Below are 26,110 nucleotides of genomic sequence, written 5' to 3'. Positions count from 1 at the left end.
TCAATGAACGACCGCAGTAACAGGATGGAGAACCAGTGTGCAAAAGACAGAAAAACTGTGCAAATACACAGAAAGGAAGAAAAGGAAACAAAACAACAAATAAGCAATAGATATCAGGATCATGAGTTGTAAAGTCCTTGAAAGTTGTGAGAACATTTCAATGATGGGGCAAGTGAAGTTGAGTGGAGTTATCTCCTTTGGTTCAAGAGCCTGATGGTTGAGGGGTAAGAACTCTAACTGAACCTGGTGGTGTGAGTCCTGAGGCTCCTGTACCTTCTTCCTGACGGCAGCAGTGAGAAGAGAGCATTTCCTGGGTGGTGGGGATCGCTGATGATGGATGCTACTTTCCTGCAATACCACTTCATGCAAATATGCTCAGAGGTAGGGAGGGTTTTACCCTGATGGACTGGGCTTGATCTACTACTTTTTTTTTAGAACCTTCTGCTCACCAGCATTGGTGTTTCCATGCCAGGCCATGATGAAGTTTGTTAAAGTTTTTGATGCCATGCAAAATCTTAATGCAACTTAAAAAGAAACAACTATATTGAAACAACAGCAGGATGTTTTTAAAGTCTGGTCATCTTTTATTTTCCAAAAAGAAACTACGCTCATCAGTAAGTCTGATAACACGTTCAACTACAATGGAGGAATTTGACCTGTTGTGTTGCTTTGCAAAACCATTGTGGCGACAGAAACGGCAAAGCCAAGGGAGCACACAGCCACACACACAAAATGCTGGAGGAACTCAGCAGGTAAGGCAGCATTTATGGAAATGAATATAAACAGTCGATTCTAGCCGAGACCCTTCTTCAGAACTGAAATTGAAATCTCGAGAATTTGAGCGAGAACTGTCAATCATAGAGACGGTGAGTTGTCACTGCGAAATTAAAGAGAACCGGTGCCCCCCGCCCCGCCCAAGAGTCCCCCTCCCTCCGTCCGCTCCTCTACCACCCCACCGCGACCGTGTCCCGTCCCGCTCAACCCCACCGCGACCTGGCTGCTGGAAGCAGCGCCGTACCTACTCGCCTGGCTCGGTCACCTGCCGTCGGGGGGAGAGTTCTGACTTTACCCGGAACCACACACACGCCACGCAGAACCCGCCCCTCGGCGCAACCCTGAGCTCAAAACCAAACTACCTCGGCTTCAAGTCGGAAATTACTGGGTGTTCGCTTAAAGATGGTCCTTCGAGCCGTTGCTGAGTCGCCGTCCCAGTCCGTCAAACAGGAAATTGCTCAACACATATTAATCAGTAACAGTGCCGGGCGCGCAGGGAAACGGTCTCGCATCTGAAGTAGCCTCGGGTTCTGCTTCGGATTTAGTTTGAAAACCGTTCGCTCCGCTTTTAAAACTAGCCCCCGGCAAAGAGACACGTTTTAAAAACGAACGTGAATGATTTAAGAATTCGTTTAAATATCTCGGAAGGGGCAGGAGTCCACTCCACCGAACAGGTCCCGCATTCCGAGTCTTTTCCAGCCTTGAGCGGGCTCGCCCACTCCCCGCTCAGCAATGCGGACACATCTGGACCGAGCTGCCTTTGAGAGCTCCAACGATTTTATCGGCAACTTTATAACATGAGAATGGGATTCCATATTGACCAGTTGACCGCTGACGTTCAAAAGACAATCGTTCCGAGCACGGGAGCTTTACGTGTCTTTAATAAGATATAGGAACAGAATTAGGCTATTCGGCCCATCAAGTCTGCTTCTCTAGTTGATCCATTCCCTCTCAAATCCCTTCGCCTTGTAACCTTTCACACACTGACCAATTGGGAGACTTTTAAGCAGCAACAGAAGATAACTAAAAAGGCAATGCGGGGGTGGGGGGGGGGAAGATGAGGTAAACTAGCCAAGAATATAAAGGAGGATATTAAAAGCTTCTTTAGGTATGTGAAAAGGAAAACATTAGTTAAGACCAAAGTTGGGCCCTTGAAGACAGAAACGGGTGAAATTATTATGGGGAACAAGGAAATGGCAGACGAGCTGAACAGGTACTTTGGATCTGTCTTCACTAGGGAAGACACAAACAATCTCCCAGATGTAGTAGTAGCCAGAGGACCAAGGGTAACAGAGGAACTGAAGGAAATTCACATCAGGCACAAAATGGTGTTGGGTAAATTGATGGGACTGAAGGCTGATAAATCCCCAGGGTCTGATGGTCTGCATCCCAGGGTACTTAAGGAGGTGGCTCTAGAAATCATGGAGGCATTGGTAATCATTTTCCAATATTCTATAGATTCAGGATCAGTTCCTGCGGATTGGAGGGTAGCTAATGTTATCTCACTTTTTAAGAAAGGAAGAGAGAAAACAGACAATTATAGACCAGCTAGTCTGACATCAGTGGTGGGGAAGATGCTGGAGTCAATTATAAAAGATGAAATAGCGACATATTTGGATAGCAGTGGCAGGATCGGTCTGAGTCAGCATGGATTTATGAAGGGGAAATCATGCTTGACTGATCTTCTGGAATTTTTTGAGGATTTAACTATGAAAATGGATATGAGAAAGCCAGTGGATGTGGTGTACCTGGACTCTCAGAAAGCCTTTGATAAGGTCCCACATAGGAGGTTAGTGTGCAAAATTAGAGCAAATGGTATCGGGGGTAGAGTACTGACATGGATAGAAAATTGGTTGGCAGACAGGAAACAAAGAGTAGGGATTAATGGGTTCTTTTCAGAATGGCAGGCAGTGACTAGTGGGGTACCACAAGGCTCGGTGCTGGGACTGCAGCTATTTACAATATACATTAATGATTTAGATGAAGGGATTAAAAGTAACATTAGCAAATTTGCAGATGACACAAAGCTGGGTGGCAGTGTGAAATGTGAGGAGGATGTTATGAGAATGCAGGGTGACTTGGACAGGTTGGGTGAGTGGGCAGATGCAGTTTAATGTGGATAAATGTGAGGTTATCCACTTTGGTGGCAAGAACAGGAAGGCCGATTAGTATCTGAACGGTGTCAAGTTAGGAAAAGGGGAAGTACAACGAGATCTAGGTGTCCTTGTTCATCAGTCACTGAAAGTAAGCATGCAGGTACAGCAGGCAGTGAAGAAAGCTAATGGCATGTTGGCCTTCATAACAAGGGGAGCAAGGCTGCAGGACCGGATGGTGTCAGTACCAGGGTGCTCAAAGCCTGTGCCCCTCAGCTATGTGGAGTACTTCGCCATGTATTCAACCTGAGCCTGAGGATCCGGAGGGTTCCTGTACTGTGGAGGACGTCCTGCCTCGTCCCTGTGCTGAAGACGCCATGCGCCAGCGGCCTCAATGACTACAGACCGGTGGCATTGACCTCCCACATCATGAAGACCCTAGAGAGACTTGTTCTGGAGCTGCTCCGGCCTATGGTTAGGCCACACTTAGATCCCCTCCAGTTCACCTACCAGCCCCGACTAGGAGTTGAGAATGCCATCGTCTACCTGCTGAACCGTGTCTACGCCCACCTGGACAAGCCAGCGAGCACTGTGAGGGTCATGTTTTTTGACTTCTCCAGTGCGTTCAACACCATCCGCCCTGCTCTGCTGGGGGAGAAGCTGACAGCGATGCAGGTGGATGCTTCCCTGGTATCATGGATTCTTGATTACCTGACTGGCAGACCACAATACGTGTGCTTGCAACACTGTGTGTCCGACAGAGTGATCAGCAGCACTGGGGCTCCACAGGGGACTGTCTTGTCTCCCTTTCTCTTCACCATTTACACCTCAGACTTCAACTACTGCACAGAGTCTTGTCATCTTCAGAAGTTTTCTGATGACTCTGCCATAGTTGGATGCATCAGCAAGAGAGATGAGGCTGAGTACAGGGCTACGGTAGGAAACTGTCACATGGTGTGAGCAGAATTATCTGCAGCTTAATGTGAAAAAGACTAAGGAGCTGGTGGTAGACCTGAGGAGAGCTAAGGTACCGGTGACCCCTGTTTCCATCCAGGGGGTCAGTGTGGACATGGTGGAGGATTACAAATACCTGGGGATACGAATCGACAATAAACTGGACTGGTCAAAGAACACTGGAGTTGTCTACAAGAAGGGTCAGAGCCGTCTCTATTTCCTGAGGAGACTGAGGTCCTTTAACATCTGCCAGACGATGCTGAGGATGTTCTACGAGTCTGTGGTGGCCAGTGCTATCATGTTTGTTGTTGTGTGCTGGGGCAGCAGGCTGAGGGTAGCAGACACCAACAGAATCAACAAACTCATTCATAAGGCCAGTGATGTTGTGGGGATGGAACTGGACTCTCTCACGGTGGTGTCTGAAAAGAGGATGCTGTCCAAGTTGCATGCCATCTTGGTCAATGTCTCCCATCCACTACATAATGTACTGGTTGGGCACAGGAGTACATTCAGCCAGAGACTCATTCCACCGAGATGCAGCACTGAGCGTCATAGGAAGTCATTCCTGCCTGTGGCCATCAAACTTTACAACTCCTCCCTTGGAGGGTCAGACACCCTGAGCCAATAGGCTGGTCCTGGACTTATTTCATAATTTACTGGCATAATTTACATATTACTATTTGACTATTTATGGTTCTATTATTATTTATGGACAACTGTAACAAAAACCAATTTCCCCCGGGATCAGTAAAGTATGACTATGACTATGAGTTGAGTATAGGAGCAAAGAGGTCCTTCTGCAGTTGTACAGGGCCCTGATGAGACCACACCTGGAGTATTGTGTACAGTTTTGGTCTCCAAATTTGAGGAAGGACATTCTTGCTATTGAGGGAGTGCAGCGTAGGTTCACGAGGTTAATTCCCGGGATGGCGGGACTGTCATATGTTGAAAGATTGAAGTGACTGGGGTTGTATACACTGGAATTTAGAAGGATGAGAGGGGATCTGATTAAAACATATAAGATTATTAAGGGATTGGACACGTTAGAGGCAGGAAACATGTTCCCGATGTTGGGTGAGTCCATAACCAGAGGCCACAGTTTAAGAATAAGGGGTAGACAATTTAGAACGGAGTTGAGGAAAAACTTTTTCACACAGAGGGTTGTGGTTCTGTGGAATGCTCTGCCTCAGAAGGCAGTGGAGGCCAATTCTCTGGATTCTTTCAAGAAAGAGTTAAATAGAGCTCTTAAAGATAGCGGAGTGAAGGGATATGGGGAGAAGGCAGGAAAAGGGTACTGATTGTGGATGATCAGTCATGATCACAGTGAATGGTCGTGCTGGCTCGAAGGGCTGAATGGCCTACTCCTGCACTTACTGTCTATTGTCAATCAGTCTGTATCTTAAATACATCCAATAACTTGGACTCCACAGCTGCTTGTGTCAACCAATTCCACAGATTCACGGCTCTGGCGAAAGAAATCACTCCTCATTGCATTCTAAATGGACACCCCTGTATTCTGAGGCGGTGCCATCTGGTCCTAGACTCTACCACCATAGGAAACATACTCCCCACATTCACTCTATCCAGGCCTTTCAACATTCGACAAGTTTCAATGAGATCCCTCCAAGTTCTTCTAAGTTCCAGTGAGTACAAACCCAGAGCCATCAATTGCTCCTCATACGATAAGCCTTTCATTCCCTGAATCATTCTCAGAATCACATTTAATATCACCGGCATATGTCATGAAATTTGCTGTCTTTTCTGCAGCAGTACATGCAATATATCGGCACCCAACATCTACCATAAATGCTGCCTGGGCAGGGCGAAAAGCATTATCAGGGATGCATCTCACCCTAACCATGGACTTTTTACTCTCCTCCCATCTGGTAGGCACTACAGGAGCCTCCGCTCCCACACCAGCAGGCACAGGAAGAGCTTCTTCCCTGAGGCTGTGACCCTGCTGAACCTCACGTCACAGCTCTAAGCAGTATTGCACCCATATTGTACTGTCTCAGTACTTTTATATTTGTGTGCTGTAGCACTTACTTTTTATTTGCAGTTATTTTGTAAATAACAATATTCTTTGCATTTCTGGTCAGATACTAACTGCATTTCATTGGCTTTGTATCTGTACTCAGCACAATGACAGTAAAGTTGAATCTAATCTAATCTAATAATAGAAAAAATGAGAATTACATATATATATATATATATATACATACATATATATACACACATATAATAGTTAAATAAGTTGTGCAAAAAAAGTAGTGAGGCAGTGTTCATGGGTTCAATGTCCATTCTGAAATCAGATGGCAGAGGGGAAGAAGCTGTTCCTGAATCACTGAGTGTGTGTCTTCAGGCTCCTGTACCTCCTCCCTGATGGTAGCAATGGGAAGAGGGCGTGCCCTGGGTGTTGGGGGTCCTTAGTGATGGATGCTGCTTTTTTGAGGCATTGCGCCTTGAAGATGACCCGGATGATGGAGCTGATTAAGTTTACAACCCACTGCAGTTTATTTTGATCCTGTGCAGTAGCCGCACTCCCCCACCCCCATCCCATATCAGACCTCTGAACCCTCTTCAGTGTCAGGACATCCTTTTTTAAATAAGGGGCCCAAAACTGTTCACAATATTCCACGTGAGGTCTCACCTGTGTCCTGTAAAGCCTCAGTAAATAAACAAGTAAACAAAGTTGTATATCACACAAAAAGAAACAACTTTGCTTAGGATTACTCTACCATAATTGTGAATAAAAACTGGCCAATAGGAATATTTATAAATAAGATTCCCTCTCATACATATGCAAACCAAATTAACACTAGGTCATTTACTCAATATTTATTCTAAATTACAGTCCTGTACAATGAGAATTCAGGCGTCTCCTCCTAGGCCCAACACACTTCTCACCATTTCAGCCAACATTATGTATAGATTCCAAAAGATTCTCTCAACTCCGCCATTATATAAAAATCTTCCTTCACCGTTTCTGGCTTTGAATTAATGCCGAGCAGATACAACCTCTCACTCAGTGTCAGCAAGACCAAGTAACTGATTGTAGACTTCAGGAGAGGGAAACCAGAGATCCGCGAGCCAATCCTCATCAGATGATCAGAGGTGGAGAGGATCAGTAACTTTAAATTCCTGGGTGTTACCATTCCAGAGGACTTGTCCTGGAACCAGTACGTAAATGTAACTGCAGAAAAGGCACTATGGCGCCTCACTGTCTTAGGGGTCTGCAGAGATTTGGCATAACTTTCGAAACTTTGACAGATTTCCAGGGCATGTTTTCTCACTGCTGCCATCAGGTAGAAGGTACAAGAGCTTCAAGACTCGCACTATCAGGTTCAAGAACAGTTACTACACCACAACCATCAGGCTCTTGGACAAAAGGGGATAACTACACTCACTTGTCCATCCATCGAGATATTCCCACAACCAATGATCTCACTTTAAGGACTCTTTATCTCATATTCTTGTTATTTATTGCTATTTCTATTTGCATTCGGACAGTTTGTTGTCTTCTGCTCTCCATTTGATCTTTCAATGATCCTGTTACAGTTACTACTCTATAAATTTGCTGAGTGTGCCCACAGGAAATGAATCTCAGGGTTGTATGTGGTGACTGTATATATCTGATAATAGATTTTACTTTGAACTTTGAAAAGGCTACAGGCCTGAACAGTAACTGGGAAAGGGAAGACTGTGTTTAAAGTGGCAGACACCAGGACAGAGCTATACAAAGTCCAATAGTTTTATTGCTATTTTGGGAAAGCTATTTGAATTTTAATTATTTGGTAACTTTGTTATTGTTACCTGGGTGGTGGAGTGGAGATGTGTCTCTGCCAAAGGAGGTGTAAGGCACTCCCTCTCTTCACTAGACTGCAAGTCACCCTTGGACAAGGTGTGGCACCTGCTTATCCCCGTGATCAAGGCCACATGAAACCATGGGAGCAGCTGATGCACATCACATGCCCTGGTTATTCAATCACTGACGCCAGGCAGACAATCTCTGAAGAGCATTGACAATGGCTGGGGCCATCCATCTTGTAAAGACACTGCCCAGAAGAAAGCAATGCCAAACCTTTGCCAAGAACAGTCATGCTCATGGATAGAGAAAGAAATGGGAATGGCAGTGTGAGGGGTGGTTTCCCCACAGGTGGCGATCCCTTGTAGATTAGGGATGGGTGGAGGACCACGATTGCCCATGTCATACGACATGGCACATGATGATGATGATGATGATTACCATGAGGTCCCCAAACAGTGTGTAGTTAACTCCGCTCTGCAACAGTGAATAGACCTCCAGTGTCACTATGACATGGAGGGAGGTATCAGACACCATCCTTATTTCTGGCTGCTATCCATTGATTAGTAACTACAGCCTGTTATGCCACTGGCACTTAGGGCAACAATGAAAGTCCTCCATCTGTGTCCTTGGCCATTGCGGTTTCCGTAACAATTGTTTTTTGACCAACCAGGGATGTTAGCCCTGAGTTGAACCCCCCAAACCTGGAGGACCGGTGGACCACTGTCAGTCTGGCCTCTACCCTTTGACCTGTTTGGCATGGATGACCCTACCAAGAGCCAAAACACAAAGCCCTGCCTCCAGCCAACATGGCTGTCCGGGTCATTGGGGCACACAAGCCTCCGAACCCTGCGACAAGGTTGTGGTCCTCTTGGAGGGTGCAGTCATTACTGCTGGTAGAGTGCGCAAAGAAATCGAACCAATCCCGTGTCCCCATTTATTCAGCATTCATTTTGAGAGGACGAGAATATAAAAGTAAGGATGCAATGTTGAGGCTCTGTAAGGCTCTGGTGAGCACTGTAAGCAGTTTGGACCCCTTATCTAAGGAAGGATGTGATTGAAAAGCTTGTCATTTGAGGAGGGTTTGATGGCTCTGGGTTTGTACTCACCGGAATTCAGAAAGAGTGGATGTGCTGAGGATGTTTTCTGTTGTGTGGGAGTCTAGGACCAGAGGGCACAGCCTTGGAATAGAGGGATGTCCACTTAGAACAGATGAGGAGGAATTTCTTTAGCTAGGGGACGGTGGGTCTGTGGAATTCGTTGCCACGGGCAGCTGTAGAGGCCACATCACTTAAGGCAGAGGTTGACAGATTCTTAATTAGTCAGGGCGTGAAGGGATACGGGGAGAAGGCAGGAGACTGGCGCGGAGAGGAAACCTGGATCAGCCATGATGAAATGGCAGGGCAGACTTTAGATTATGAGAACACTCAGTCCCCTTTTATTGTCATTTAGAAATGCATACATGCATTAAGAAATGATACAATGTTTCTCCGGAGTGATATCACAGAAAACAGGACAAACCAAAGACTAACACTGACAGAACCACATAATTATAACGTATAGTTACAGCAGTGCAAAACAATACCATAATTTGATGAAGAACAGATCATGGGCACAGTAAATAAAGTCTCAAAAGTCCCCAAGTCGATCGACTCCCGAGTCCCCGATAGCAGACGGCAAAAGGGAGACACTCCCTGCCATAAACCTCCAGGCACCGTCAACTTGCCGATACCTTGGAAGCAGCCAACCACAGCCAACACTGAGTCTATCCGTCGGAAAACTTCGAGCCTCCGACCAGCCGCTCCGATACAACTTCCTGAGTGCCATCCTCTGCTGAGCGCCTTCGATCTCGCCCCGGCCGCTGAAACAAGCAAAGCCGAGGATTTTGGGGCCTTCTCCGGAGATTCCGGACCACACAGTAGCAGCAGCAGCAGCGAAGCAGGCATTTCAGAAGTTTTCCAGATGTTCCTCCGTACTCTCACATCCGTCTCCATCAAATCAGAATTGTGCATAGTCCCTTACTTGACAGATAACAGACATCACCACCGAAGTGGCCGCGCGCGCTGCGTCGCGATCTTTTCCTCCTCTGGTTGACTTTATGGGCCGAATGGCCTCATTCTGCTCCTGTGCCTGTGATCTTATTCCGCTGTAAGTCAGTCTCTCACAGGCCGCCATTACAACTGTGTTTCTGCTCCCACCCACCTACACCAGGGGCAATTCACAGAAGTTCACACGTCACTGGGACGTGGGAGAAAATTGGAGCATATAGGCACAAGGAGAATGGGCAAACACGATGCCACAGAGTACCCAAGATTGGGGCTTGCTGGAACTATGAGGCCGTCCCTAACTCTTTATCTTCTGCCTGCCTTTATCCATACTGATATAGCCCACAAGCTATTGCTTACTCCATAATGTCCTGTAGACTGCCAGTGATTTTCTCCATCTCAGCCCCAGGGTGGCAACACCTTCTTCTGGAATTGTGTCTTCGGGCTTGGTCTGTTCGACACTGATACTGCAATAGTGGTCCAATTATCTAACTCCAGATCATTTTAACACAGGGGTGTAACAAATTCCCTTAATAGTCGACAATAAGAGATCTCATCTGAACTCTAAAAAAAAATTAAACAAGAACATGAGAAAAACTGCAGATGCTGGAAATCGAAACACACACACACACAAGAATAGTCTTGCACTCAGCTTTCTGAAGTGCGCAGAGCCCAGCAGAGATGTGAAGAATTCTTTTAGCAAGAAGTTATATTGGCAAAGCCAAGCTTAGGTTTAACGATGTGGAAAGTCTGGAAGGAAGGAGAAATAGAGAGCAAGGTTTCTAACTTTGAGCAGATAGTTCAATAACCTTCATTTCAACATCGTGATAAAGAAGGGAAGAGGATATGGAGACATGGGGTGCTTAAAAAGAAAGACTGAAATAGAAATCGAAAGAGATATTTTAGGTTAAGAGAGAACTCACAATCAGATAACTAAGTTCTATCTATTCTTTAGGACTGTAATGAAGGGTCTCGGCCTGAAACATCAACTATTTCTTCCTCTCCATTGATGCTGCCTGACCTGCCGAGTTCCTCCAGCACATTGTCTGTTGTCCTGAGGCTTTGCCTCCGCAGTGTAGTCATATTGTGATGTGGGACACAATTTCCGTACAAGATGTGAAACAACATTTTGGCAGAACTGACTCATAGAATGACTTAAACCTATCTACTCACACTCTTGCTGAAGTTTCTCAATCACCCTTTGTCACTGATAAGAGCCGACTTATTACTCGTATGGAATTCTCTGTGTGTGATGTCATGATTAGGGTTAATGCATTCTGGGTAGAGGCCTCACACCTCATATAAATGGAGTGGAACTTGAGGGGTGAGTTCAATAAGTTGATGTTCCTCGTACACGGTTGCATATGGTATGAAATCCATTCATTCATCTGTCAGTTAATGATAGGGAATGACTTATGAAATAATTCAGCAGAACAAAAGCTTGTTTTCTTTGTATAGTTTCCCTTCCCCTGTGGGAAGTGCTGTCTTGATCGGGAATATTAACAGTGTGCGTCAATGTGCTCCTTCTTCTGATAGAAGCCACAAGCTATTTCTTAGGTTGGGCATTTCTCTAACAAATTCATTCCTGTTCCAACGTTCACCACTGGCTCAATCAAAGATTCCTGATTCGCAAGTGGATTTTATTTTGGATTAGTCTTAGTTTGGGCCTGTAGTCATCCAAGTTCAAAGTTCAAAGTAAATTCTATTATCAAAGTAGATATATGTCACCACATACAACCCTGAGGCTTATTTTGCTGCAGGTACACTCAACAAATCTATAGAATAGTAACTACAGCAGGATCAGTGAAAGATCAACCAGAGTGCAAAAGACAACAAACTGTGTAATGCAAATATAAATAAATAGCAATAAATAACGAGAACATGAGACAATGAGGTAAAGAGCCCTTAAAGACCATAAGAACATAAGATATAGGAGCAGAATTAGGCTATTTGACCCATCATGTCTGCTCCATCATTTCATCATGGCTGATCCAATTTTCCTCTCAGTCCCAATCTCCTGCCTTCTCCCCGTATCCCTTCATCCCCTGATCAGTCAAGAATCTATCAACCTCTGCCCTAAATGTACATAAAAGACTTGGCCTCTACAGCTGCTTGTGGCAAAGAATTCCACAGATTCACCACTCTCTGGCTAAAGAAATTCCTTCTCATCTCCATTCTAAAAGGACACTTCTCTATTCTGAGACTGTGTTCTCTGGTCTTACACTCTCCCACCATAGGGAACATCCTGTCCACATCCACTCTGTCAAGGCCTTTCCCCTTTCATTGAGGTCTCCCCTTATTCTTCTGAATTCTAGTGAATACAGGTCCAGAGCCATCAAACACTCTTCATGTGACAAGCCACTCAAACTGGGAATAATTTTCGTGAACCTCCTTTGAACCCTCTCCAGTTTCAGCACATCCTTTCTAAGACAAGGAGCCCAAAACTGCTCACAATACTCCAAGTGAGGCCACACCAGTGATTTATAAAAGTCTCAACATTACATCCTTACTTTTATATTCTAGTCCTCTTGAAATGAATGCTAACATCACATTTGCCTTCCTCAACACAGACTCAACCTGCAAGTTAACCTTCAGGGAATCCTGCACAAGGACTCCCAAATCCCTTTGCTCATACACAATTCCTCAGTTTTTGGTATTTTCTCACCATTTAGAAAATACTCAACCCTTTCATTTCTTCTACCAAAGTGCATGATCATACACTTCCTAACACTGTATCCAATCTGTCATTCTCCTAATCTGTGTAAGTCCTTCTGTAGCCTCTCTACTCCCTCAAGACTACCCTGCCCCTCCACCTATCTTCATATCATCTGCAAACTTTGCAGCAAAGCTGTCAATTCCATCATTCAAATCATTGACATATAACATTAAAAGTATCATTCCCAACACCGACCCCTGTGGAACACCACTAGTCACTGGCAGCCAACCAGAAAAGGCTCCCTTTATTCCCACTCTTTGCCTCCTGCCAATCAGCCACTGCTTTATCCATGCTAGGATCTTTCCTGTAATACCATGGGCTCGTAGCTTGTAAAGCAGCCTCATGTATGGCGCCTTGTCAACGGCCTTCTGAAAATCCAAGTACACAGCATCAAGTGATTCTCTTTAGTCTATCCTGCTCGTTATTTCTTCAAAGAATTCCAACAGATTTATCAGGGAAGATTCTCCCTTGAGGACTACAACCTATTTTATCATGTGCCTCCAAGATCCCTGAGATCTCATCCTTAACATCTTCCCAACCACCGAGCTCAGACTAACTGGCCTATAGCTTCCTTTCTTCTGCCTCTCTCCCTTCTTGATGAGTGGTGTGACATTTGCAATTTTCCAGTCTTCCAGAACTATTGCAGAATCTAGTAATTCTTGAAATATTGTTATTAATGCCTCCACAATCTTTTCATTCATGACATTCAGTTCTCTGGGGTATGCACCATTTAGTTCAGGTGGCTTATCTATCTTCAGACCTTACAGTTTTTCCAAGTAACTTCTTTCTAGTTAACTTCAAACACTACATGTCCCCTGACACCTGGAACTTCCACCATACTGTTAGTGTCTTCCACAGTGAATACTGATGCAAAATACTTATTCAGTTTGTCCGCTATTTCCTTGACCCCATTACTACCTCCCTAGCATCATTTTCCAGCAGTCCAATATCCACTCTCATCTCTCTTTTACACTTTATGTATCCGAAGGAACTTTTGGTATCCTCTTTAATATCATTGGCTAGATTACTTTCATGTTCCATCTTTACCTTCTTAATGATTTTTTTTAGTTGCCTTCTGTTGGTTTTTAAAAGCTTCCCAAGCCCAATTTTTGCTCTACTACATGCCCTCTCTTTGCCTTTTATGCTGTCTTTGACTTCTCTTGCTAGCCACGGTTGTGTCACCTTTCCTTTAGAATACTTCTTCCTCTTTGGGATGTATATATCCTGTGCCTTCTGAATTGCTTCCAGAAATTCCAGCCATTGCTGCTCTGCCGTCATCCCTGCCAGTGTTCTTTTCCAGTCAATTCAGGCCAACTCCTCTCTCATGCCTCTGTAATTCCCTTTACTCCACTGTGATACTGATGCATCTGACTTAACTTCTCCTTCTCAATTTTAAGGGTGATTCAATGATACTATGGTCGTTTGCCCCAAAGGGTTCTTTCACCTTAAGGTCTCTAATCAATTCTGGTTCATTGCACAACACCCAATCCGGAATAGCTGATTCCCTAGTGGGCTCAACCATGAGCTGCTCTAAAAAAGCCATCTCATAGGCACTCTAGAAATTCCCCCTCCTAGAATCCATCACCAACCTGATTTTCCCAATATAGCTGAATATCAAAATCCCCCATGACTATTGTAGCATTGGTCTTTTGGCATGCATTTTCTATCTCCCACTGCAATTTGTAGACCACACCCTTACTATGTTTGGGGGTCTGTAAAAAAAAAACTCACAGCAAGGTCTTTTTACCCTTGCAGTTCACAATTATTCAACAACTTCCAACCCTATGTCACCTCTTTCTCATGATTTGATTTCATTTTTTACCAACAGAGTAATGCCGCCCCTCTGCCTTCCTGCCTGTTCTTTCGATACAATGTGTATCCTCGAACCTGAAGCTCCCCGCTACAATCTTCTTTCAGCCATGATTCAGTGATGCCTACAACATCATACCTGCTATTCTGTAACTGTGCTGCAAATTCATCTACCTTATTCTGTATACTGCGCGCTTTCAAATACAACACTTTCAGTCCTACGTTCACCCTTTTCGATTTTGTCCACCTTTTATGTTGCAACTCATCCTGTTGACTGCAATTTTGCCCTATCAACAGCCTCTCTTGACTGTTTGCAAACCAGCTACCTCATTTTCAGCACTCTAATCTGCCTTTCCTAAGATACTTATTGCATTGAAATTTACGCAGCTCAGGACAATGGTCGCACCATGCTCAACCTTTCAATTCTTAGCTTTATCTGAGTTCTTACCAACATCTGCCGCCACAACCTCTCCACTAACTGTTCTGACATTCTGGTTCCCATTCCCCTGCAACTCTAGTCTAAACTCCACCGTGCAGCATTAACAAACCTTCCCACTAGGATATTAGTCCCCCCTCCAGTTCAGTTGAAAACTGTCCTTTCTGTACAGGTCTCACCTTCCCTGGAAGAGGGCCCAATGATCCAAAAATCATATGTCCTCCCTCCTACACCAACTCCTTAGCATGTATTAAACTGTATAATCTTCCTAGTTCTGGCCTCACTAGCACGTGGCACGGGTAGCAATCCTGAGATCACAACCCTGGAGGTCTTACTCTATAACTTAGCACTTAACTCCCTGAACTCCCTATGCAGAACCTCGTCCCACATCCTCCCCATGCCATTGGTACCTTCATAGACCACGACCCCTGGCTGTTCACCCTCCCACTTAAGAATACTGAGATATCCCGGACCCTGGCACCTGCAGGGGTGGGGGGGGGGGGGAGGCAACATATCAACCAGGAATCTCATTCTCACCCACAGAACGTCCTGTCTGTTCCCCTAACTAATGAATCCTCTATCACCACAGTGTGCCTCTTCTCCTCCCTTCCCCTCTGAGTCACAGAGGCAGACTCAGTGCCAGAGACCTGACCACTGTGTCTTTCTGCTGTTAGGTCAAACCCCCCACCCAACAGTTTCCAAAGTGATATACCTGTTGTTGAGGGGGATGGCCACAGGGGTACTCTGCACTGGATCCTTAATCTCATTCCCCTTCCTGACTGTCATCCAGTTTCCTGTGTCCTGCACCTTGGGAGTAACTATCTCTCTATATGTCCTACCTGTAGGCTGTATCTCGGGTAATGATGAGTTTGAGTACAGAGAGGAAATTAAGAACCTGGTAGCATGGTGTGAAGACAATAACCTATCCCTCAACATCAGCAAGACGAAAGAATTGGTTGTTGACTTCAGATGGAGTAGCGGACCGCACGACCCAATTTACATCGGTGGTGCGCAAGTGGAACAGGTCAAAAGCTTTAAGTTCCTCGGGGTCAATATCACAAATGACCTGACTTGGTCCAACCAAGCAGAGTTCACTGCCAAGAAGGCCCAACAGCACCTTTCCTTCCAGAGAAAACTAAAGAAATTTGGCCTGTCCCCTAAAACTCTCACTAATTTTTATAGATGCACCGTAGAAAGCATTCTTCTAGGGTGCATCACAACCTGGTATGGAAGTTGTCCTGTCCAAGACTGAAAGAAGCTGCAGAAGATCGTGAACACGGTGCAGCACATCACACAAACCAATCTTCCATCTGTGGACTCACTTTACGCCATACGCTGTTGGAGCAGTGCTGCCAGGATAATCAAGGACACGACCCACCCAGCCAACACACTTTTCGTCCCTCTTCCCTCCGGGAGAAGGCTCAGGAGCTTGAAGAGTCGTATGGCCAGATTTGGGAACAGCTTCTTTCCAACTGTGATAAGACTGCTGAACGGACCCTGACCCGGATCTGGGCCGTATCCTCCAAATATCCAGACCTGCCTCTCGGGTTTTTTGCACTACCTTACTTTCCATTTTTCTATTTTCTATTTATGATTTATAATTTATATTTTTAATATTTACTAATTTTTACTATTTTTAGTATTTTTAATATTTAATATTTGTAATCCAGGGAGTGGGAAGCACAGAATCAAATATCGCTGTGATGATTGTACATTCTAGTACCAATTGTTTGACGACAATAAAGTATATCTCCTCCTCAGTCTCCCGAATGATTCGGAGTTCATCCAGTTCCAGCTCCAACTCCTTAATTCGGATTGTTAGAAGCTGCAGCTGGATGCACTTCTCGCAGTCGTGGTCATCAGGGACACTGGAGGTCTCGCCGCCTTCCCACAAGAGGAGCATTCCACTATTCTGCCTGGCATCTCTACTGATGTAGCTGAGGAGATATAAAGAAGGGAAGGGGGGAGAAAAACTTAACCCTGAGCTTTTCTTTCCTTTGTTTTCTCTAACTGAAGTCTGGAAGAGCTAAAACCTCGAGATGACCCCTCTGAACCTGTCCACTCAGACGCCGGCTGCTGTGACAACTGCCTTCCTTTAACTCGCCCTCGCTGATCAGTCTCAAACGCCGATCGGTCACTGGTCAAAGCTCTTTTTCGTGAATCGCCACAGACTCTGCCTCTCGATCACCACCCTGATTAAAAGGTAGCTCTCTAAGGCATTCCCTGCTGTGGATTGCCCAACTCAGCGAAAAGCGATGCGAAGCTCTGTTTTTAAATCTTGAACACGGACCTGACTGAAAGGTAGCCTCTTGCTGACTGGTCGCTCTTCAACTCAGAGAAACTGCCGTGAATCTAACTCCCTGCTGTTGAATGCCCTAAGTGAGATCATTGGTGCTGTGGGAACATCTCAATGGATGGGCAAGTGAGTGTAGTTATTTGTAAATGCAGCAGGCCAGGCAGCATCTCTAGGAAGAGGTACAGTCGACGTTTCGGGCCGAGACCCTTCGTAGACCTGACAAAGGGTCTCGGCCCGAAACGTCGACTGTACCTCTTCCTAGAGATGCTGCCTGGCCTGCTGCATTCACCAGCAACTTTTATGTGTGTTGCTTGAAATTCCAGCATCTGCAGATTTCCTCGTGTTTGCGAGTGTAGTTATTTCTTTTTATTCAAGATCCTGATGGTTGAGGAGTAGAAACTGTTCTTGAACCTGGTGGTGAGAGTCCTGAGACCCTTGTACTTTCTACCTGACGGCAGCAGCAGGTAGAGAGCATGGCCTGGGTGTTGAGGATCTTTGATGAATGATGTTGCTTTCCTATGACAATATTTCATGTAATGTGCTCAATGGTTAGGAGGGTTTTACCTGTAATGTACTGAGCTGAATCCACTTCCTCTTGTAGGATTTTCCTCTTAAAGGCATTGGTGTTTCCATACCAGGCCATGATGCAGCCAGTCAATATACTCTCCACTATACATCTATAGAAGTCTGTCAAAGTTTTGGATGTCATGCCAAGTATAACCCCTAAAACACTCAACACAATGGAACAAAGGATGTTCTAGGATTATGGGTGTCTCATCATTATTTTTGAGCTGTGTTTGTCTGGAAAAGACAGAACACAGTTTGTCTTTATGAAATCTTCCAGCACAATAGTGAAGCTCCAAAACAGAACTGAAAACAGTGAATCGGAATCAGGTTTAATATCACTGACATTCAGTATGTTACGAAATTGTTGTCTTGCAGCAGCAGTAACTGTGCAATTCTTTTTAAAAAACGACAAGTTACAATAAGAAATACACTGAGGAGTATTGATAACGGCTGGGGTCACCCGTTCTGTAAAGACACTGCCAGAAGAGGGCGATGGCAAACCACTTCTGTAGAAAAACTTGCCAAGAACAATCGTGGAAAGACCGTGATCGCCCATGTCATACAGCCTGACACATCATGATGAAATGCTCATTGCCGATTTGGAAATCTGATGGCGGAGGGGAAGATGTTGTTCCTACAACTCTGAGTGTGTTTCTTCAAGCTCCTGTACCTCCTCCCTGATGATAGCAATGAGAAGAGGGCAGGTCCTGGGTGATGGACCCCCAATGTATTTAACAATCAAATATTAGCCAACAGTACAATGAACCCTGGAGTGAGGAGCAGACCACTGCATATAGACTTGCCGCTGAACATCCCGCATGACAACAGTCAGCACAGTGGATGTGATCTTCATCGTTTAACAGCTCCAAGTGAAATGAAAGGAGCAGCACATGGCCTGTCTAAAACTTGCTAAAGTCTTTGACACGGTCAGACAGGAGAGACTTGTCTTCACTCTTCTCTAATTAGGATGCACGCTGAAATGGGACTCCACCTCAGATTTGTTATGCCATTTAAGCTATGATTCCAACCAACAAGTTGACAACAGAGCTCATCATAGTGAAGACTGGTGACAAAAAAAGGCTGCACCATTAGCCTCTCTGACAACTTGACCCCTGCAGTTCACCTACCTTTGAAACAGGTCAATTGCAGTTGTGATTTCCCTGGTTCCACATTCATCCCTGGAGCATCTGAACAGTGAAGACACTTACATTGGACTATTGACTATTGTTCGTTGACTGCATCTTGGCCTTCAGTGCTATAATTCCAAGCAAACTCCAAGCCCAAGTAGTCAACACCTCCCACTGCAATTGAATCCTCAGCTTCCTGACCAAAAGACTGCATTCATGATTATTCTCAATATTGTACTCCACAAGGCTGCTTGGACCCCTACTCCCCACCCTGTACACTTGTGACTACGTGGCCAAATTCTACTCTAGCCCTGTCAACGGTGATCAACCCGATGTAATGAAACAAGTACCACAGTTGACTCTTTTCCACCTTTATCAGCAGCAAGCTACGAGAGAGAACCTTCCTTCCGCACTCCTACAGAGTCAGCCACGGAAATCTCTCTGTCAAAGCACAGAGATACCGAGTTTTTATACCATCTTTGTCACGTATGCAGAAAACAATTTCGAGCTAACCCCCACAGTCACATGTTCATCAACTGTGATAGTCCAAGACAAAGACCACTTAATCACCTCAAACAAAATAGATATTTCAGTCAAGTGAGTGGATTATTGATACAAAAGAACATCCACCAACTTTTATGCTTTAATTAAGAAAGGAATGTCCTGTCTACCCTCCATCTGCAACCGCCCTTTGTCGAAACCAAAAGGTGTGAAAAAGTCAGGAGACATCCGTTTGTGGGTTTTGTGAGCTTTTAAACCTTATCTCACTCCAAAGAGCAGCTGCTCAAACATGCTGCAGCCATTCTCAAACCAGAATACACAGACTCAACCTTAACCATTATTTACAGGAATCTGAGAATCCCCTTAAGACTTCATCATTCCCTCCTTTTGATGATAAACTAAAGAAGTGCTGAGAATGGATCAGAGAGCTTGTTCATAGAGGCCTTACAGCAGGCGTTAAAGCGAGTCAGCAATACGCAGCATGCTATGATTATTACTATCAGTATTATTGCTCCTTGCAACAAATAAGATGTCCAAGATCCTCCTAGTAATGAGCCATCCTAGTAACGAACCTCCTAGTAAAGATCCTCCTAGTAACGAACCACCCATCCGCTCCAGTGGGTCCTCGTCTAAAACTGTCTAGTTGCTCCTGGAGTTACATTATAGGACTCATCCCTAACATGGGTAACAACACACTTGTCTCCCACAATCACACATACTCCTCCCTGTTGTGCTAACTGGTAATCCACCACATATTGAGCCTGCTGTGCATGGAGTTGTAGTTCTGCCATCTCCTGGTTGATAGCCTCCAATCCTTTCATAGTGCTGTTTCCCAGTGCTGTCAGCCCACGGGTGAGGTAGTTATGGTTCTTTGCAGCTATGGTTCCTGCCGAACCCCTACAGAGAGAGCACTCAGAAACTCATGGCCCAAAGAGGAGCCCAGAGCATTTTATAATTGCCAATTTTTCAGGGAGCAGGATAGCCTGGAGAAGGTTCTTTACTTAGGTAGCATTCTGAATCGGTCCACCAGAGGAGGTCAGGAACCCCCTTTGAGCACACAATTGTCCGAAGTCGTGGGCTACCCCAAAAGCATAGCGGGAATCCATGTAAATGTTTGCATCTTTCGTAGGTCGGTTGTTGGTCGTACTTGCATTATACAGAGATGGTGGTGGTGGTGGAAGGGAGGGGTAGATGGGAGCCATGGGTTGTTCTCTCCAGTCCTCCTCCTGCTCGGTCTAGTTATCATCAATCAGCATGGGCAGTCTAGACCGGTCAAGAGGTACCTCAGTTTTACCTTTGCCGGCCTTAACCTTCCTTTTATCCTTTTTTTTCTTATTAGTTTTGTCCTTACTACCTTGCCTATAATTCTTCTGCCCTTGATTATCATAATCCTCCCATTGACCCTTCAATGTCTCCCAAGACTTCAGATTCCCTTCGGTATGACATACACTAATCCCCCTCCAACACGCGTTGTGTCCCAACTAGTTTGTTCAGATCTATTGGTTAATTTTTCGGCCGTTTTTCTCCAATTAGACATTAAGACTTCCCATTTCTGCCTGGTGTTGCATTTCAAAATCACCTCTTTGGCTTTAAGGTATTTATCAACATCCCAAGTTCCCCGCAAAGGCCAAATATCGTTACCCAATTTCTTATTTAAGCATCCTGATAATCTACGATAGTTGTTTTCTTTTTCTGGATAATCTTTACATAATTTAAATAACAGTGTGTTATTTCCCGATTTATCTAAAGTCTGACCCATCGTTCCATACGATTTTATATATTCGTCTCTCAAACACTAATCGGCCACTCTTTTTCTCTCACCTACTTCAGGTTCCTGACCTTCGCGTGGGGGATTTCCCCTCTTAACAACCAGTCTAAGGCAGGGTGTAGATACTCAAGATGTGGCCTTAAACTGGGACTCGAACCCAAATCTTTTTGCTTAGCAGAGGAGTCAAACCTCATTCTTACTGTAGCACTCGGGTGATCCTTAATTAGGTTCTGCGGACGTCGCCCGTGAGACGTATGGATTTTCCGTGTGACTGTCTAGTGAGAGAGATCAAGGTGAATCTTACCTTTTGGGGCCCATCCGTCTCAGGTTGTCGCCACACAGATTAATCGCTGATGCCGTCTCACGGGGATCACTCGTTTGGACTCCTGGCTGGCTCGCCAAATTGTCAACGGTGATCAACCTGCTGTAACAAAACAAGTACCACAGTTGATTCTTTTCCACCTTTATTAGCAGCAAGCTACGAGAGAGAACCCTCCTTCCGCACTCCTACAGAGTCAGCCACGGAAGTCTCTCTGTCGAGGCACAGAGATACCGAGTTTTTATACCATCTTTGTCACGTATGCAGAAAACAATTTCTAGCTAACCCCCACAGTCACATGTTCAGCAACAGTGACTGTCTGAGACAAAGACCACTTAATCACCTAAAACAAAATAGTTATTCTAGTCAGGTAAGTGGATTATTGATACAAAAGGACAATCAGTTTCATAGACACTCCAGCCACTTTAATTAAGAAAGAAATGCACTACCTGGTTTGTTGGAGCCAAAACTTAATTACAAAAGGTAAGAATATCCACCAACTTTTATGCTTTAATTAAGAAAGGAATGTCCTGTCTACCCTCCATCTGCAACCGCCTTTTGTCGAAACCAAAAGGTGTGAAAAAGTCAGGAGACATCCGTTTGTGGGTTTTATGAGCTTTTAAGCCTTATCTCACTCCAAAGAGCAGCCGCTCAAACACGCTGCAGCCACTCTCAATCCAGAATACACAGACTCAACCTTAACCATTATTTACAGGAATCTGAGAATCCCCTCAAGACTTTATCAGCCCCATCTATAAACTTGCAGAGGATACCACCACAATGAGCCATAATCCCAAATAACAGCGGTCCCCAACCACCGGGCCGCAAAGCATGCGCTACCGGGCCGCGAGGAAACGATATGATTTGGCGATAGGAGTCAGCTGCACCTTTCCTCATTCCCTGTCACGCTCACTGTTGAGCTTGAACGCACGCGAGGTCATTACGCGCACGTCATCCATGTCAGCGTAGGAAGGAGATGATAACTCCTCCAGCTTGCAAATGACCACGGGCTGAAAAGTATGTTTGACATAACATCTCTGCCGGCATTCTGGATCAAGGTCAAGGCTAAATATCCTGAGACAGCCACGAAAGCACTGAAAACGTTGCTTCCATTTCCAATATATCTCTGCAATGAATGCGACGAAAACTAAATTGTGGAATAGATTGGACATAAGGAACCCCCTTCGAGTATCACTGTCTCCCATCACTCCTCGATGGCACTGTCTTGTTGCAGAGAAACAAGCCCAGGGCTCCCACTGATTCAGCGATATTGGTGTGTTGCAATTATTTTATATGTTCATACGGGGAAAATATGCGCTGTGTGTTTAATATCCAAACGTTACTTAAAATGTTATGATGCTATTGACGTACTTATATAACCATATAACAATTACAGCACGGAAACAGGCCATCTCTGCCCTTCTAGTCTGTGCTGAACGCTGACTCTCACCTAGTCCCGCCGACCTGCACTCAGCCCATACCCCTCCATTCCTTTCCTGTCCATATATCTATCCAATTTTTCTTTAAATGATAATATGGAACCTGCCTCTACCACTTCTACTGGAAGTTCGTTCAACACTTACTTCAAGCTCCCCTGTCCTCCCCTGATAATTGACTTTTCACTATATTCATGCGAGGAAAATATGCGCTGTGTTTAATATTAAATTCGTTAGATAAACCATTTTAGAGACGAAATTGAGTGTATTAGCCACTTATCACCTATATTCCGGTCGTGATTAACAACCCTCCTCCCCGCTCGAACAGAATCACCAAAAACGATTTGTAGAAAAAAATCGGCACGTACACACATGCACACAGGTGCCCGCACAAGGTTTTATGGTCATGGTAGTTTTTTCCTCGGAGTAAACACTACGTATTTGACTGCTACTCTTGTCCGTTGGCAACCCTACCCCCCCCCCCCACCCCGGGTTGGCCAGTCCGCAAGAATATTGTCAATATTAAACCGGTCCACAGTGCAAAAAAGGTTGGGGACCCCTGCCAAATAATGATGAGTTAGATCACAGGAAAGAGATAAAGAGCTTAATCATATGTTGTCATGGCCACAAACATTCCCTCAATGTCAGCAAAACAGAAGAGCCGGTCATTGATTTCAGAAAGGTGGACAGTGCACATGCTCCTGTCTACATCAACAGTGCTGATGTGGAGAGGACTGAGGGCGTCAGGTTCCAAGGAGTGAACATCGCCGGTAGCTGGTCCTGGTCCAAACACATGGTAGTCGCGACCAAGTAGGCTTACCGTTGCCTCTGCTTGCTCAGGACGCTGAAGTAATGTGACATATCCCCTTCGACCCTCATCATTTTTTATCAATGCTTTATAGAAAGCATCCTAATTGGATGCAACTTGTCTTTGCATGTCCACAAGAAACTGCAGATGGTTGTGGACACAGGTCAAAACATCACAGAAACCAACTTCCCCTCTCCCTGGCCCCTGCCTAAACTTCTTGCTGCTTCAATAATACAGACAGTACAATGAAAAACCTCTCCCATCCCAGACATTCTCTCCTCTCCCCTCTCCCATCCGGCAGAAGACACAAAAGCCTGAAAGCACGTACCACCGAGCTCAAGGCTATCCTCTACCTTGCTGTTATAAGACTATTGAATGGTTCCCTAGTACAAAAGGATGGACTCTTGACCTCAAAATATTCCTCATTATGATCTCCCACCTTATTGTCTATTGCTTTCAAGAAAGAGTTAGATAGAGTTCTTAAAGATAGTGGAGTCAAGGGATATGGGGAGAAGGTAGGAACGGGGTACAGATTGTGGATGATCAGCCATGATCACAGTGAATGGTGGTGCTGGCTCGAAGGGCCAAATGGCCTACTCCTGCACCTATTGTCTATTGTCTGCACTGTACTTTGTCAGTAGCTGTTACACTTTATTCCTCATTGTTACTGGTTTACCTTGTACCATCTCAATGCACTGTGCAATAAAGTTATCTGTATGACCAGTAAGCAAGACAAGTTTTTCCACACCCTTACCTCAGAGGTCAAGATTCAGTATACAGACAACATTTTACATTTGATTGCAGGCAAAGGCCAAATCCAAGACTTAATTCTCTCATTTATTGAAGCAAATGCCGAATGAGGGTCCTTGACCAACTTGCCCCCATTGCGCCATAGCGCCCTTCAGAAGTAAAGGTTCAATGCGAGAGCCTTGAAAGTGTGGAACATCTCATGTTTCAGGAGTCACCTCTTGCCAAAGCCAAACGTGAATAGCTGAATTCACCAATGCACCCATAGAGACTTTGGTCTATTGAGGGAAAGAGTGATGAAGATCAAACTTTTGTGCCCGAGACAATTTGTGATCTATTGGACAGCAGTGATCCCTGCCCTCCTATACACATCTGGGATCTGCATTACAGCAAGCACCTCAAGGCACTGGAGAGGTACGACCGACAGTGCCTTCACAAAGTATTCCAAACGCACGACAGGGTGAGTGAGCCAACATCCCTCACCAGGCCAAGCACTGAGGCTCCACCCACATTCAAGTAGCTCTGTTGGACAGGCTACATTAATCGTATCTGACAGCTGACTCCCAAAATACTCCCTTCTGAGCTCTGACATGGGAGAAGATTACCGGTGGTCAGAGAAAGAACATTCAAGGATGTGCTCATGACCCTCTTGTAGAAATACTACATCCCTGCTGGCTTCCAGCACTCCATGGGCAACGACCATTGGAAGAGGAGAAGGGGAATTCGGAGAACCTCATGGTCATACAACAGAAGCACGCAGAGGCCCTGTGAAAATAGCCAAAGGAGTGAACCACCCGACAAGCCTCCAGTCCCTCCCCCAACGAGCTGCTAGGTACTTGGTACCCCACCCTGTGGAAGAGTCTTTTCACGTAGGACTTTTCAGCTGCTGCACAACCCCCAGGCTCTCGGGATGAAGTGTCATCCTTCATCCTGAGGGCCAGTCTTTGCGACTACATTTCAAAAATAAGTCATTAACTGTCCATTTCCGACACCTCCCTCCCCTTTCTAGATCTTCCTGTCTCTATCTCTGGAGACAGCTTATCCACTGATGTCTACTATAAGCCTACTGACTCTCACAGCTATCTGGACTATTCCTCTTCTCACCCTGTCTCTTGCAAAAACGCCATCCCCTTCTCGCAATTCCTCCGTCTCCACCGCATCTGCTCTCAGGATGAGGCTTTTCATTCTGGGACGAGGGAGATGTCTTTCTTTTTTAAAGAAAAGGGCTTTCCTTCCTCCACTATCAACTCTGCTCTCAAACACATCTCCCCAATTTCACGTACATCTGCTCTCACTCCATCCTCCCACCACTCCACTAGGAATAGGGTTCCCCTGGTCCTCACCTACCACCCCACCAGCCTCCGGGTCCAACATATTATTCTCCGTAACTTCCGCCACCTCCAACGGGATCCCACCACTAAGCACATCTTTCCCTCCCCCCCTCTCTCTGCATTCCGCAGGGATCGCTCCCTACGCAACTCCCTTGTCCATTCGTCCCCCCCATCCCTCCCCACTGATCTCCCTCCTGGCACTTATCCGTGTAAGCGGAACAAGTGCTACACATGCCCTTACACTTCCTCCCGTACCACCATTCAGGGCCCCAAACAGTCCTTCCAGGTGAGGCAACACTTCACCTGTGAGTCGACTGGGGTGATATACTGCATCCGGTGCTCCCGATGTGGCCTTTTATATATTGGCGAGACCCGACGCAGACTGGGAGACCGCTTTGCTGAACATCTACGCTCTGTCCGCCAGAGAAAGCAGGATCTCCCAGTGGCCACACATTTTAATTCCACATCCTATTTCCATTCTGACATGTCTATCCACGGCCTCCTGTACTGTAAAGATGAAGCCACACTCAGGTTGGAGGAACAACACCTTATATTCCGTCTGGGTAGCCTCCAACCTA

At 45.4% G+C, this 26,110-nt stretch overlaps 1 protein-coding gene across 4 annotated transcripts in view; it reads right to left on the bottom strand.

Moving 5' to 3' along the window:
* Positions 1–21,377, bottom strand: part of LOC134338385 (rab5 GDP/GTP exchange factor-like) — a 74,740-nt gene extending 53,363 nt beyond the window's left edge. The window contains exon 1 of one of the 4 annotated variants that reach the window (XM_063034178.1): positions 21,196–21,377. In XM_063034178.1, the coding sequence (XP_062890248.1) occupies positions 21,196–21,209 (14 nt within the window). In that variant the 5' untranslated portion in view covers positions 21,210–21,377. Of the gene's footprint in view, positions 1–1,018; positions 1,606–21,195 lie in introns of those variants that run through there. The other 3 variants (XM_063034176.1, XM_063034175.1, XM_063034177.1) reach the window with 3 other exon arrangements.
* Positions 21,378–26,110: the final 4,733 nt, after the last annotated feature.

This window comes from Mobula hypostoma, chromosome 27 (genome assembly GCF_963921235.1).
Source record: "Mobula hypostoma chromosome 27, sMobHyp1.1, whole genome shotgun sequence".
NCBI classification, from domain to species: Eukaryota; Metazoa; Chordata; class Chondrichthyes; order Myliobatiformes; family Myliobatidae; genus Mobula; species Mobula hypostoma.
Note: the sequence above shows the minus strand (reverse complement) of the source record. Positions and strands in the feature narration are given on the sequence as shown.